The sequence below is a fragment of the Boleophthalmus pectinirostris genome, unplaced genomic scaffold, assembly GCF_026225935.1.
Source record: "Boleophthalmus pectinirostris isolate CB_2022bp ecotype Guang Dong unplaced genomic scaffold, ASM2622593v1 HiC_scaffold_21, whole genome shotgun sequence".
NCBI lineage: Eukaryota > Metazoa > Chordata > Actinopteri > Gobiiformes > Gobiidae > Boleophthalmus > Boleophthalmus pectinirostris.
In genome coordinates this window covers 1,600,346-1,615,209 of record NW_026571175.1, presented here as the reverse complement: position 1 = coordinate 1,615,209, position 14,864 = coordinate 1,600,346, and the positions used below count along the sequence as shown (strand labels likewise).

Sequence of the window (14,864 nt, the reverse complement as noted above, 5' to 3'; positions counted from 1 at the left end):
TGAAAGCAGAGCCTTATCTCTCGTTCTTCTCGTTCTCTCTCTTCTATCTTCACTGCCAGAGTCTTATCACTTCTCCTTTCAGACTGTCTTCTCTGCTCCTCAGCTCTCCCTGCCCCCTCCTCTCCTCTCCTCTTCTCCCTCCCTTCAGCGTGCCATGACTTAAACACTGTAGTATGTGATCAACAAACTGTAGGATTATGTCTAACTTTTCGATTACTTTCGTGAAACTAAAGACACTCAAAATCCATTAGGTTTTCAGATTTGTCTTTTTATCTTAAAGAAAATAAATGTACAGTGGTCATTTTTATATTTTATCTTTTGTCCCTTGATTTCACTGTTACTTGTAGCCTAAATAAATGATATAAATCTATGGATACAGAAATATATATAATTCAAAAACGTACTTGACCTACGACTGTGACAAAGGCTATGTTCAGACTGCAGGGCTTAACGCTCAATTCCCATTTTTGTTTTGTGTGAAATCTGATGTTTTTGCGAGGTCGTTCACATTTCCAATGAAATGCGACTTGTATGTGATCTCCAGTGTGAACATTAAACATTCAGAAAGTGTCCCTCATGTGCACTGGAAGCACGACGTCAACCACAGTGAGCGTGCTCTGTGTTTACGGAAGTTGTCCAAACATGGACGCAGCATCGAGCACCTGGAGATTTTAAAGTTCCTCTCGTACCGGAGCCACAACATGAACAACTTACTTGTTTTAAGGAGGAGATTGAGAAGGAGAAGGACGAGGTTTTTGGCCGTGGTGTTTTGTGGGACAGCAGCAGTGACGTCCGTTGAAAGGAACATGTGGATGTGGAGACGGAGCCAAGAGTGGTGAGTGGTGATGTGCTTCACTTCAGTGACACAGAGTTCATTAACAATTTTCGTATGACGAGAAGAACATTTGTGTACATTTGTGAGCGCCTACTTGTGCCACTCTCGCAGGAGGAAACACGTCTTCGGCAGGCTATTTTCGTGAGCAAACTCGTCGGTGTTGGGCTGTATTGGCTTGCAACAGGTGCTTGTTACCGCACAATAACCAACCTCCTTGACATAGCCAAGTCCACAGTGTGATAACATGTAGGTCGAATGAATGCGCTTTGGCCGTTCACACTGAAGTTACATGTCAAAAGATCAGATATGTATCAGTTTCAGGAGCACATATCCAAGTGTCCTGGGTCACATTTGAAAAAATCGGATCTGTGTGGTTCAAACTGTCATTAAAAGATCAGATACAGGAACATAGGGGCCAAAAAATCAGATTTGGGTCACTTCGGGCTGCGGTGTGAACGTAGCCAAAGAGACATGGACTGAGGCTTTACAATAGATTGACTTCAGTTTGACAGAGGGAAGAGTTTCTGAAGTGGGGAGAGGTGCAGATCAGAGGCTGGTTTGGGTAAGAGATTTATTTTAACTCTGTAACTGTAATTGTCAGTGCTGCCTGTGACTTCACTGGATTTTTAAATGTCTCATATTTAACACAAAATCCCTGTATATTTAGGCTGAGTTCTTCTCTCACATTGAAGACATTCTTTTCCACTTTGTGATGTCATGTGGTAATACAGGAAGTGCTCCATTGTGCTCAGGACTTTCCAATCTCTGCTGACCTTTAAAAAGTGATAATAAACAAGTTCAGTGGATTTAAGGACAGCCGATGGTCCACAACCTAAACACTGACTGATCTGAATGAGGAAGTAACACAACACTGAAAATAAGGAATGCTCTTTGGCCATTTTTATTGATTTACAAAAAGCATGTGACACAATAATAGATTACAATATTATATTTCCTAAAAAAGCTGAAAATTCAAGAAACATAAATGTCCAAATCAACAAAAAAAATGAAGGAACAGAACGAGGAGACAAATGCAGCTGGAAAAAACATATCTGGAAACCTCAGCGTCAGATTAAACTTGGCAAAAATGAATTAATGAAGAAAGTGAAGTGCTTTATATTAAAAACATTGTACTCTCTGCACACTGCTGTTGTATTACCACAGATTACTTACTGTGTCAAAGTTTGGGGAAATACACATCAGCACTCTCCATACTCCAGACAAAAAAAACGTAAGAATTGTACATAAAACAGTTTTATGACCACACACACATTCTTTGTGTGAGTTCGCATACATGAGGATCTAATACAATTCAAAACCCAACAGATAATGTGGGTCAGGCCATTTGAAATCAGCCATTTTCAAGGAATCATGAAATTTCTTTATTGCTTTGAGATAACAAATTATCTTCCTCAAATAAAAATAGAATAAATAATTCAAACAAACCCTTTTTCATAATTGTGTACAGAGTTAATAGTTGAATTTTCTCAAAGGATTAATGACACTTTTCCAAACAATTTACCACAAACAATCTCCCATTGTCTTCCCTTATAACAAGCAAACAGTGTTTAAGTCTATTAAAGGTAACTGAACTTTTCTGCAGGTGGAAAAGTCCCTAAACTCCACCAAAAATGACCCATGAGACTCATTTTCAAAAACTCTGTTTGAAATGAAGAAAGTTAATAATTGATGTTTTTATTACTTTAAACTAATCAGAATAAAGTTTCTCTAATAAAAATTTGATCAACATCTAACTGTGCCACATGGGGAACCAAGCGTCCAAAGAAGGGGCCAAAAAGATCACATTTGGTCTGTGACCATATTTGTGTCTCTACACATCCACATGAAAGCTCAGAAAAGTGTGAGAATGTTGTCAGAAATGGTCATTCTCTCAAATATTCAGGTTCAGCAGTTAGTTTGTAAATATCTGCTTGGAGTAAATAGATCTTGGACCTTAAATACGTATTGAAAAAATAAAGAAATAAAAAAATTTAGCTGCAACCAAATGTGAGATTTTGGGGGCCCACAGCGCCCCCCCCTTAATAAAGACACACAATATTTGACAACAGATTCAGAATCTATGACCAAGAATCTACAATAATCATTTTTTCTGTTTCCTAGCTCTATTTTCTATGAAGTTCTGGTCTCTCAAACATGCTTATAAATTAAGGTGTCAGAAAAAGTGAACCTGGCCCCAAAATTTCAATGGGCCATAACTGAGGAACGACTCAAGGGACTGAGCAAAATTTTGAGATTCTTTTATTTTGTGATTTTAGAAATTTTTTGAAACATTTCAGTCAAATCTGAGATGGCTCATTGGGGAGGGCGGCTGATTTCATGTGGACTGACCCATGTATAAATCCAGACACATCCAGCTGCCAGCAAATATCCAAACAATGTTTAGCAATAGATGGAATGTTTATGGATATTGGATATAATCAACATGGAAAAAATAATTTCACACATCACTCTAAAAAAAAATGCACATTATTACCAATAGTAAGTACTAATGTCCAAATGTCACTGGCTGTCACTTTTTAGTCTGTTATGTGAGAGGGGAGGTATTTATGTTTTTGTCTTCTTCCTCCTCTTGGCTATCATCTCTGTTGATATGATTCACTTTGTTCTGTAACTTACAGAAAAGAGAACAAAATTGAGTTATTCAAATGAAATAAAAGACTAATATTTAAAGGTGCATTATGCAGTTTTTCATGTATGGGTCTTAAGTCTCCATGGAGATGTTACTGCTTTGAACAGAATCTTCCACAGTTATTGAACCTTCAGGATTTCAGTGTCCACAAGTGGCGTCAGTAAACAATACACCATACTGTTAGATTGTTTTTTAGTTATCTTTGTCCTGTGCTGTAACAAACATTCCACATCTGTCAGTGTCATTACAACAAATGAAATTCACCAGAGAAATATGTTAAACAGAATTTTCAGTTTAGAGTGGTATTACCCCAACATTTCTAAAATATAATAAAGCTGCAACATTTCAAAATACCATTAATAATAATTATTATTATTATTTCACATTTTCCCAATAATTGCCAGTTCAGATAGTAAAGTCCTTGCTTGTAGCGCTGTGGCTTATGGACAACTCTACTATTACCGGTTGTAGTTGGCACGTCACTGGCTGAGGCTGTAGCGGGTCTGTTCGGGGGTCTTGTGGATCAGTAGGACATGTTTATGGTTCTCCATGAGCATGACTGTGGTGTCTACGGTTCCTCCTGAGAACTGCACCTGATTCCATCCCAAACTCCTAAGATCTAGAGTCAGTGGGTTTTTCACTTAACATAAAATCTAAAACTAGTATCGAAACTAGATGCTCATGTTTCCCAGGAATCGATACTAAAACCGTCCCACTGACAGGACAGAAATGAACCTTTCCTGAGTCTGAAATGAAGTTTGAAACTCTACAGTATTGTGATACTGGTAGGTAGGCACTTTGACAGACAACAGAAAACAAACACGTTTCATCTCAAGAAATTATAATGTGAACACAATGACTATATATACTACTACAAATATGTGCCAAACATATATAGAGATATGCATATATATATATATATATATATATATATATATATATATATATATATATATATATATATATATATATAGATATACACATATAGAGATACATATATAGGGACACATATATAGAGATATACATATATAGAGTGCTAAACCATTCATAAAAATCAATAAGATAAGAAGAAAAAAGCAAGATTTGAGTTCGAAGTGCATCCTTTAAATTTGTCCTAGAGCATTTACATCTGAGAGAAGACTCAAACCTGAACTTCAAACTAATACAAGAGTCTCATGCATTTCAGCATGTTTGTAGTGGTCTAAAGCAGGGGTGGGCAAACTTTTTGGCTCGGGGGCCACAAAGGGTTCTAAAATTTGACGGATGGGCCGGACAGGAGCAGATGGATGGCGTGGAGAGAAAAAAAATAACATGGGATATTTAAAAAAACTGTGCTTGAATTTCAATTGAAAGTCATTACAAAGCATCACAACAAAATATCTGTCTTTCTAAAACACTGAAAATTTAATTAATGAAATACTTTTTTTTTTTTTTTTTTAATTACTAACAGTTTCTATAGATACATCAAGAATCTCGGACTTCTGGTCATTGTGCATTGCATACTGGGAAGGATTCTTCGAAAAAGTGAGCATCAAACCTCCATGTTTGTTTTCCCAGTGGGATGTGTCTATTAACAAAGTTGATCTTTTCAAGTCTTTTGAAACATATCACTTTTGTTTCTGGTTCTGATGTTGTCATATTTTAGTTTTGGGATTCGGACATTGTAATTGTGTGGTTGTTGGATCTTAACAGTGGAAAATAGCAATGGAAATGTGTTTACAAACTCCATAAATGCAAAAGTGAATCAGATGTGTGTGACTCAAACCTCTGTTCAAACTGTTTCTCTTCCCAGCGGAATTGAAAAATAGTGAAAGGTGAAGGTGATGGGCAGGATTGATCCACGGGAAGAACCAAAATGGAAACCTTTGACTGTCTAAAACATCCTGAGTTTGCAGAGAACATTTGTATTGCGCCATCAAAGCAAAATCCCGTTTGTTAAGTGAGAGGTGCAGAAGACAAACAGACTGAGCTGCACTTTCTTGTTCTTGTGGTTTCACAGCAACATTAAGTCTTGGTCTCTTTGCAGTGGAAGGTGTTTCTTGGTGAACAGTTGGTGCCTTTCACTTTGGTGTTGACTTTTTAAATTCGTAACTGAGGCTGAGTGAGGGATCGGGGTTTTGCTTTGTTGTCGCTCCACATACAAATGTTCTCTGCAAACTCGGGATGATTTAGACAGTCAAAGTTTTCCTTTTTGGTTCTTCCTGTGGATCAATCCTGCCCATCACCTTCACCTTTCACTATTTTTCAGTTCTGTTGGGAAGAGAAACAGTTTGAACAGAGGTTTGCAGTCACACACATCTGATTCCTCTTTTGCATTTATGGAGTTCGCAAACACATTTCTCGAGCTGTTTTCCGCTGTTAGAAATCCAACAACCACACAATTACGATGTCTGAATCCCAAAACTAAAATATGACTATATCAGAACCAGAAACAAAAGTGATATGGTTTCAAAAGACTTGAAAAGATCAACTTTGTCAATAGACACATCCCACTGGGAAAACAAAAATGGAGGTTTGATGCTCACTTTTTCGGAGAATCCTTCCCAGTATGAATTGCGCAATGACCAGAAGTCTGAGATTCTTGATGTGTCTATTTTAAAGCGCTGAAAGTTCTGTTCTCCTTCAGGATATTATCATCATCAGTCTCCCCCTGACTGTCTTTATTTCAGAAATGTTAGGAGAGGCAGATCTACTTCTGTTCAGTGTGCGTCCCCAGAGCCAAAACTCAACAACGACCAACACGAGGACGGAACAGTGCCAGCGTGCCAGTCTGCGAGCAACATGTTATATTTGATCTGGCGCGCATTGTTTATAATGACTTTTACACAGAATGAAATGCCGTGGAGACACAGGGAGGGCATCTGACTTGGCCTGTCACAATAACAAATACTGAAGCATGGTATATTGCTATTTTATAGACAGACAGATTATACTTTATTATCCCGAAGGACATTTTCTTTCAGGCAGCAACAATACATACAGGCACTTATTTTTTTTTTTTTACTTTTCATATTACAACACAAATAACTCTCTCAAACCTCCTCATTATTGCATAGAAATTGAACCCACGATAAATACTGAGCCCCAAAATCTATTGTTCAGTTTTCACATTGAGTCGATATTGGAATCATTGTGACAGGCCTACGTCTGACACACACAAGGGGCTATGACACACAAGGACATTTCAGAATGTGTTTGTAGACGTCTACATTACAGGGTTATCAGCTTTTAAACAGAATAAGACCTAGGTAAGATCTTAAGACCGAGCCCAAGCCCGACCCGACCGGTCTAAAAATGTCAATCATTACTTTGGGTCGGGTCGGGCTTCAAATAAATATATGTTTATAAAATGTATGCTAAAACGATGTGTGGATACTAAACTAAGGAATACTTGTTATAAAATAAATAATATGGATAAAACAGAGAAGTAATGTAATGTAATTGCTATTTAACTACTAAACAGGATCCGCAGAGCCAGAGCTCTGCGCACGTGAACGCCCCCTCTTCATTTAATAATCTTCCCCTCCGCAAGTCTGCATCTATTTTGACCTGGTATCCCCAATATGGAGGAGCAAGAAGTTAAACTAAAGGCAGGAGAACTGAAAAGACAAACACGCACCGGTAAGAGTGAGGTGTGGAAAAGCTTCAAATTGATTGTTGAAAATGCTACAGAAACTTGCGTTGGCTTCGCTGAATGTCGTCAATGTGGCGCTTTGCTTTCATACGAGAGCAAAAAGACTGGCACCTCGACGCTGAGCACTGCTCCTCCTCCCGAGTCCTCACAAATAAAATATGACATTTCGGGTTTGCTTCGGGCTCGGGCCTGCAAATCAAGTTAATTGGTCGGGCTCGGGCCGGGTCGGGTTTTAATACCCGCGGGCCGGGTCGGGTTGGGCTGGATTTTTTAGGCCCGATCTCACCTCTAATAAGACCCCATGGAGCTACTTAGACGCCATATCTCTGGAAGATTTCTTTCAAATGTGGGTTGAGACTTAAAATTTGTACAAACTCTCGTGACAAAAGCCCATTTGTTCTCATATTGTGCACAAATGATGAGAATATGTCCAGGACTGGAAGGGCGTACTCTATGATGCTGCAGGTCTTTCCTTTGAAATCATAGGTGAAGCCTGAGGTGTGTAAGCCCACCAGTCTACACTGGTCATCGAACAGAGGGGAGCCGGACGAGCCGTGGTACATGTTGGTCGTGGTGTAGGTTATCACACTGTCTAAAGTCCATATGCTTTCAATGTTTTGCTCTCGTGCTCTTCTAACAATGACCATTCTGTCTATGTTATCATACGGCTCTAGGTGTTCATTTGCAGCGTCTTGTCTTTCGTTCATCACAATGATAGATGTAAGATCTATTTTTTTCACCTGACCACCAGGATGACCCATGACACAGGCTCCTCCATCATCTGGTTTGGGCCCAGAATGAGGCAGGAGTCCTGGAGGGACTGGTTTGTGCTCTGGATTATAAAGATACAGAATGGCATAATCCATTTCCTTGTTCAAGTCTATAACTTCACTGTGAACGTCAAAGATCAGCAGTGAATCATTTTCCACAAGTGGATTTTCATAGTTGAACACAGCCTGCACTCGTTCGTTCAGGGTTCGGCCGTCTTCGGAAAGGGCTTTGCAGAACAAATGTGCATTAGTGAGGATGAGGTTTTCAAAAAGCACAAACCCTGAGCCCTGGCATATGTTCCCGATATACAGAACACACACTGATTCACCCAAATGAATCAGCTTCCTCAAACGGAACACTTCACTAAATGTCTGCTGGACTTTCTTAAAGTTCACTTTCTTCAGGGCGTTCTGAAATAAATCATCTGGAAATCGATTGTTCAAGAACTTCCTGAGCTCTGGACACTGGTGAAAAACCACATTATGGATATTCTCGCGATACTGAACTGGAGTCTGCAGCAGCACGGACCGCACACTAACCGCTTTAGTTTTTGGTATCACACCACCGGGCCCGGCCTCCACACGCACTGGCTCGGAGCTGCCTGGACGCTCTCTTGACTCTCTTCTGGTCTGTGTTGTTTCTGTTGTGGTCCTTGTCGGTTCTGTTGTGGTCCTTGTCGGTTCTGTTTGTCCTTGTCGGTCTGTTGGTCCTGTCGGTTCTGTTGTGGTCTTGTTGGTTGTGGTCCTTGTCGGTTCTGTTGTGGTCCTTGTCGGTTCTGTTGTGGTCCTTGTCGGCTCTGTTCTGGTCCTTGTCGGTTCTGTTGTGGTCCTTGTCGGTTTGTTGTGGTCCTTGTTGGTTTTGTTGTGGTCCTTGTTGGCTCTGTTCTGGTCCATGTTGGTTCTCTTCTAGTGCTTGGTGTTGGTTGAATGCGGGTGGAGTGCAGATTGTTTTTTAGCTCATTCCAGTCGTCCAGAGTCGAGAAAACTGGAGAGTGATCATTTAGTGTGTGACCACCTAGAGTGTGACCACCCAGAGTGTGACCTCTGTCAGTCTCCTGTCATGAAAAAGAGAAAGTCACATTGAGAACCAGAAAAGAGAAAACAAAAACTACAACTCAAAAAGCCGCACCTTTGACGATTTCCAAGAGTTAGGATCAATCTCCTCCACGACTGTTCTCTGTAAAATATGTTTTATGAGAGAAATATGACAAGAGCCATGTTAAGTCAAGTATCTGTGACAGGTTAGAACACCCACTGAAACTAAAACACAGCAAAGATCATTATACCTAAGATTTTACTAAACATTTTGCAATTTTTCCCGCAGTTTTTTTTTTTTTTTTAAGGACGGGGTGGATGGTGACAGTTCAACTCTGTTATCTCCTCAAATTAAGTCAAAAGTAGAGCATGTTAAACTGATTGAATAAACTAGCATCCTGAACATGTTAGAGAAATGTAGAATAGACGCATCAAGAATCTCGTACTTCCGGTCATTGCGCAATTCATACTGGGAAGGATTCCCCGAAAAAGTGAGCATCAAACCGCCATGTTTGTTTTCCCAGTGGGATGCGTCTATTAACAAAGTTGATCTTTTCAAGTCTTTTGAACCATATCACTTTTGTTTCTGGTTCTGATATTGTCATATTTTAGTTTTGGGATTCGGACATTTTAATTGTGTGGTTGTACAGTGGAAAACGGCTCGAGAAATGTGTTTACAAACTCCATAGATGCAAAAGTGAATCAGATGTGTGTGATTCAAACCTCTGTTCAAACTGTTTCTCTTCCCAACGGAATTGAAAAATAGTGAAAGGTGAAGGTGATGGGCAGGATTGATCCACAGGAAGAACCAAAAAGGAAACATTTGACTGTCTAAATCATCCCGAGTTTGAAGAGAACATTTTGTATGTGGAGCGACAACAAAGCAAAACTCCAACCTCTCCCTCAACCGCGGTTATGAATTTAAAAAGTCAACGCTAAAGCAAAAGGCACCAACTGTTCACCAAGAAACACCTTCCACTGCAAAGAGACCAAGACTTAATGCTGCTGTAAAACCACAAGAACAAGAAAGTGCAGCTCAGTCTGTTTGTCTTCTGCTCCTCTCACTTAACAAACGGGATCCCGCTTTGATGGCGCAATACAAATGTTCGCTGCAAACTCAGGATGATTTAGTCAGTCAAATGTTTCCTTTTTGGTTCTTCCTGTGGATCAATCCTGCCCATCACCTTCACCTTTCACTATTTTTCAAATCTGTTGGGAAGAGAAACAGTTTGAACAGAGGTTTACAGTCACACACATGTCTGATTCACTTTTGCATTTATGGAGTTCACAAACACATTTCTCCAGTTGTTTTCCGCTGTTAGGATCCAACAACCACACAATTACAAGGTCCGAATCCCAAAACTAAAATATGACAATATAAGAGGGCCCGGTCAAGCAGAAGTAAACATCAAGGCCAAAAATTCAAGTTAATGCATCTGATATAAAAATGTATTGAACAGATACATATGTACTCTAGTTTATGAAACTGTTGACCTTTTTTCTGTTCCATTTTTGGTTCTAAAGTTCCATATGTTTTAAACAGACCATGTATGAAACATGGAACAAAAAATATTTCCCAAATTTCAAAGACCTGCAAATCCTGTCAATAAATGGATGTATTTCATCATATCTTGTGTTATTCCATCTTTGAACTGTTGATGAAGGGTACATGATTAAAAAAAAAAAAAAAGTATTTAAAATGATAAAAATTTGCTTGGAAGGACTGACATATTTTATAGAAATAGTTTCCTTTAATTTTGAAGTAATATTAATGTATTCGGAAGAAAAAAGCGACAAATTGTGTAAAATCATGCACCTTCTACTTGTTTGTACAATTTTCCCTCTGTTAATTTTCCCTCCGTTACCGACATGAGCTTTTAAAATTTTTGTCAACAACTTGAAAGAATATCACAGGTTTAACTTGACCCTGTTGGAGTGTAACTCTTTCCTACATTCTGATACTTTACTTATTTCAATAGTCCCTCTATTTTCTGAATAAGAGACATTTGAATGTCAAAAATCTGCCCCTGTTTCCCTCCATTACCACTTGACTGGACCCAAGAACCAGAAACAAAAGTGATATGGTTCAAAAGACTTGAAAAGATCGATTTTGTCAATAGATGCATCCCACTGGGAAAACAAACATGGCGGTTTGATGCTCACTTTTTTGGAGAATCCTTCCCACTATGAACTGCGCAATGACCGGAAGTCTGAGATTCTTGATGTATCTATATATCTTGTTTATGTTCAGGAAATTAATACAGAGCTCTAAGTTTGTACTTAATGGGCCCATATTACGCTGTTTTCTCTGTTATAATGTTGTTACCGCATCAAAAAACCTGGAGCTGTGTTTTGTTTTATTCACATATGTTTATCACATATATCTGGCATATTTAGGCTGAGTGTCAAACAGAAAACACTCTGTTCCACCTTGTGATGTCATGTGGTAATACAGGAAGGGCTCCACTGTGGTAAAAGGAGCTGTTAACTTAAAAACGACCACTTCATGACATCACAGGTGGAACAGAGCATTTTGAGCTTTGGAAATGTAGACAGACTAAAAATAAAGTGTTACTCAAAAATGTGTGAAGGAAACAAAACACAACTCCAGGTAACAACATTAGAACATGGTTGGAAGCTTACAGAAGTCAATTTTGCGTAATATATGTAAAAAATAAGTAAAAATATTAGTTATGAGTTTGTAGTCACTTTAACACATTTTAGCAACATTTTACATGAGTTGTTAAATACCAAACTTAATAGTATTTAAGTTTAAACTGTATTAAAGTAGACAATTTAATTCTGTCAGCTGAACAAAAGGTATTTTTTGACTGAATACATTTCGCAGCTCATCCAAGCTGCTTCTTCAGGTCTGGTCAGGACTGGTGGACAGTGCCTTATATCTGAAGGGAGGAGCTAACTACACTGAAAATATGATGTTTGTGTAATCCATCTGTCATCCAGGTAGAATCCATTGCAAAGGAAAATTTTATTCTGTCAATATGTTTCTCAGCTCATCTAAGCTGCTGCTCAGACTGCTGCTGATGCCACGTTACATCTGGCTGAAGGGAGGAACTGGGGAATGTCCAGCTGCAGATGGGAAATCGCAGAATGAACAACAGAGAAAGTCATGCTGTCGTCAGAAAGATGAGGCCCCATTTCTGAGATTCTGGAGTGCAGTTCTAAAGTGTCGTGCCAGAAAAGCATATCTGACAAGGGCATTTGTTTTAACTAGTCACTTGTATAAAAGTCACCTGTCCACAGAATCACTCAATCAGACTCCAAACTGTCCAACAAAGACCAAAGAGCTGTCAAAGGACGTCAGGGACAAAACTGTAGACCTTGTTGTCATTAAGATTCTCGACCTGCACATGTGCAAAGATGATCCTTCAGTGCTTGAAGCACCGCCTCTGAAGAAGCAGTTTGGATGAGCTGCTTCTTCAGTTCTGATGAGCAAAATGTATTTGATTAAAAAACAAACAAACAAACAAAAATGTTGTCCAGCTGACAGAATTTAATTTTCTCCTTTGCTGTGGATCCTACCTGGATGACTGAGAGATTTCACTAGGTGGTGCTTCTATGCACCATGCATTTTACTCACCGATCGAGAGGAGGCCATGGTACAGGTTCAAGGAGATTCTCCTAAACACAAGTGAATAAGAAGAACTTAGTACTAAGAAGTAACTATTGAACAGATTCATGAGTTCATACAGTGGGACAATGGTGTGTATTAATACTTTGCAAATTGTATCATCAACATTTCCTGGGGGTGTGAAGACACTTTTCTGAGCTTTATTTTAACATTATCTGACAAGAAAGATTTTATTGAGCTGGAAATGCAACAGGTGAGAAGATTTGTGCTGTTAAAACAAATAACATTCCAGTCACAAGTGAGCTAGCATTTAGTGATCACTGACTGAAACCAAGACCAGTCCGACACCACAGGGTCCCGGGACCAGGACAAGATCAAGACCTCTGAGAGTCAAGACCGAGACAAAACCAAGACTTTTAAAGACCAAGACCGAGACCACGGCCCATCGAGACCAAATCAAGACCACCTTTGTCTTTTTCTACATTTTTGCACATATACATCAATGTTTGTATAAATCTATCCCCATTTGATCTGATTGATTTTCACTTAGCCCTAAGATTAATCAAGCAAACTCTACTGCACTTAAACACTGTGTGCCTCTTTTTTTGGACCCTGACCCACAGTTTTAGAACCTTAATCCCACTTCCACTTTACAGAAAACAGCTTCAAAAGTAATCAAGTTAATCAAATTCCCTAACATTTACAGTGACATGGTTTTGCAGTGATATTTAGCAGCCTCTGCACATCTGCCACAGCATACGCACGTCATGACAAATAGGGCCCCAAAAACTCAGGGCCCCAAAAACACCCTATTTAAGAAAAAACTGTTGGCGAAATGATGTAACTGTAAATATGAAGGTACTGCAACTATTAATGGTCACATAACCCTAACATTTTGCATGGTGTATCCTAAGGGAAAGTAGCAGAAAAAATAAAAATAAAAAAATCTGGAGCTTGGAACGGCGCGTTAACGTGAGGCACAGGGACAGGCAGGATGGTTTAGAAAGTTTAACGTGCGCTGATACACAAGGAGACATGTTGAAATCCAATATGTTTCTCTTTTTTTTTTCTTTTCTTGAGTTTTCAGACAATCGTAAAGCAGCTCAGATCTCATCGTAGTAAAAGCAACCAAAACGTTCCTATTATTGTTCCATCTGATGTATTGAACGACAAATTATACATAAAAAGTTATTATCGTGGCAGACCTAAACTAAATATATTTTCAAAGTATTCTTCCCAACACTGCTGTTTTACCTGTCCAGATGTGAATTGTCTACGTTCTGTCGAAGTTTTTCAGTCCCAGATGTTCGAAGAGGAGCCCCGCACGAACATCTGCTCCGCTCTGATAAGAAGTTTCCGTAGAACACGGCGTGAAACAAACTGCTCTCTCCGTTAATGCGCTTTATTATCCGACTGAAATGGTCCAAAGTTTGTTTAAGTTTGGGCTATGGATCAGTAACGCATCTAGTCCACGGATCTATGGTTGTATGGTTATATCTATACCAGTTATAAACCAGTACAGGACGGATATGACCAGCTCCAGCCCGATCCGCTTTCTTTTGTGGGCGGGATTAAAGTTTGGAAAGAAAACAGCTAGTTTAAGCCTAACTGTAAAGGCCCACGGTACAAATGATCTGTTCCAGGAGGGGTACATGTACCAAAGTATTATATTATATGTAGCACAAATAGTATTGTTTTGAAGCCTTTTTCTTGATTGGGAAGTTTAAAAATGTTCATTTAGCAGGTTACTGCATGTAAATAGTATTGAAAAGTGGATTCCTCTAAAAAAAACAACAACAAATCATATATTTTAATATTAATGTAAAAATAAAAAATATATACATATATATATAAAAAAATAAAATTAAAAAAAAGGTGGGCGGGAGGTCTTCGTCTCGTTCACCCACCCCCCCCCCCCCCTCTCTTTTTTTTTTTTTTTTACGTCTCTGCCGTGTCTCGCTCCTATTACGTAACTAAATGTCCACACCTAATTTTACAACTCAAAGAACTAGACGTGTTCACACAAATCTAACTAAAGCACGTTTCATCTCTACGCCGCTATTACAACAAATACATTTTTTAAAAAGTGAAACAAACGTTCCGTTTAGTATACTGAGACCATACACGAATCAACGTGACTTCCCATGCAAAATACATCTCAATGAACTACACGCTGATTGGTTTAAAGACCTGTCAATTTTAAAGAAACCGTCTTTTTCCTGTCTCTAATTGGCTCGTATCTCCTGTCACTCAAAGTACACTGCAATGATTGGCGTGAATTACATGTAAACCCCACCATTTCACCGAAAACATTATTTCAGCCACGCTATTGGTTAAGATACACGTCA

General features: G+C 39.0%; 1 protein-coding gene across 1 annotated transcript; it reads right to left on the bottom strand.

Moving 5' to 3' along the window:
• Positions 1–6,003: 6,003 nt before the first annotated feature.
• Positions 6,004–14,074, bottom strand: LOC110160843 (uncharacterized). Its single transcript, XM_055157571.1, has 5 exons — positions 13,771–14,074; positions 12,526–12,566; positions 9,019–9,066; positions 8,620–8,944; positions 6,004–8,572 (listed from the first exon to the last, which is right to left on the bottom strand). The coding sequence occupies exons 2-5, from the start codon at positions 12,541–12,543 to the stop codon at positions 7,431–7,433; spliced, it is 1,533 nt and encodes a 510-aa protein (XP_055013546.1). The 5' UTR covers positions 12,544–12,566; positions 13,771–14,074; the 3' UTR covers positions 6,004–7,430.
• Between the last annotated feature and the right edge of the window lie 790 nt (positions 14,075–14,864).

Excerpts from the sequence above, each read along its gene's own strand:
- LOC110160843 (XM_055157571.1), bottom strand. Across the intron at positions 8,945-9,018 it reads ACTCTTGGAAATCGTCAAAG|GAGACTGACAGAGGTCACAC; the intron begins GTGCGGCTTTTT and ends TTTTCATGACAG. Across the intron at positions 8,573-8,619 it reads ACAAGGACCACAACCAACAA|AACCGACAAGGACCACAACA; the intron begins GACCACAACAGA and ends AAGGACAAACAG.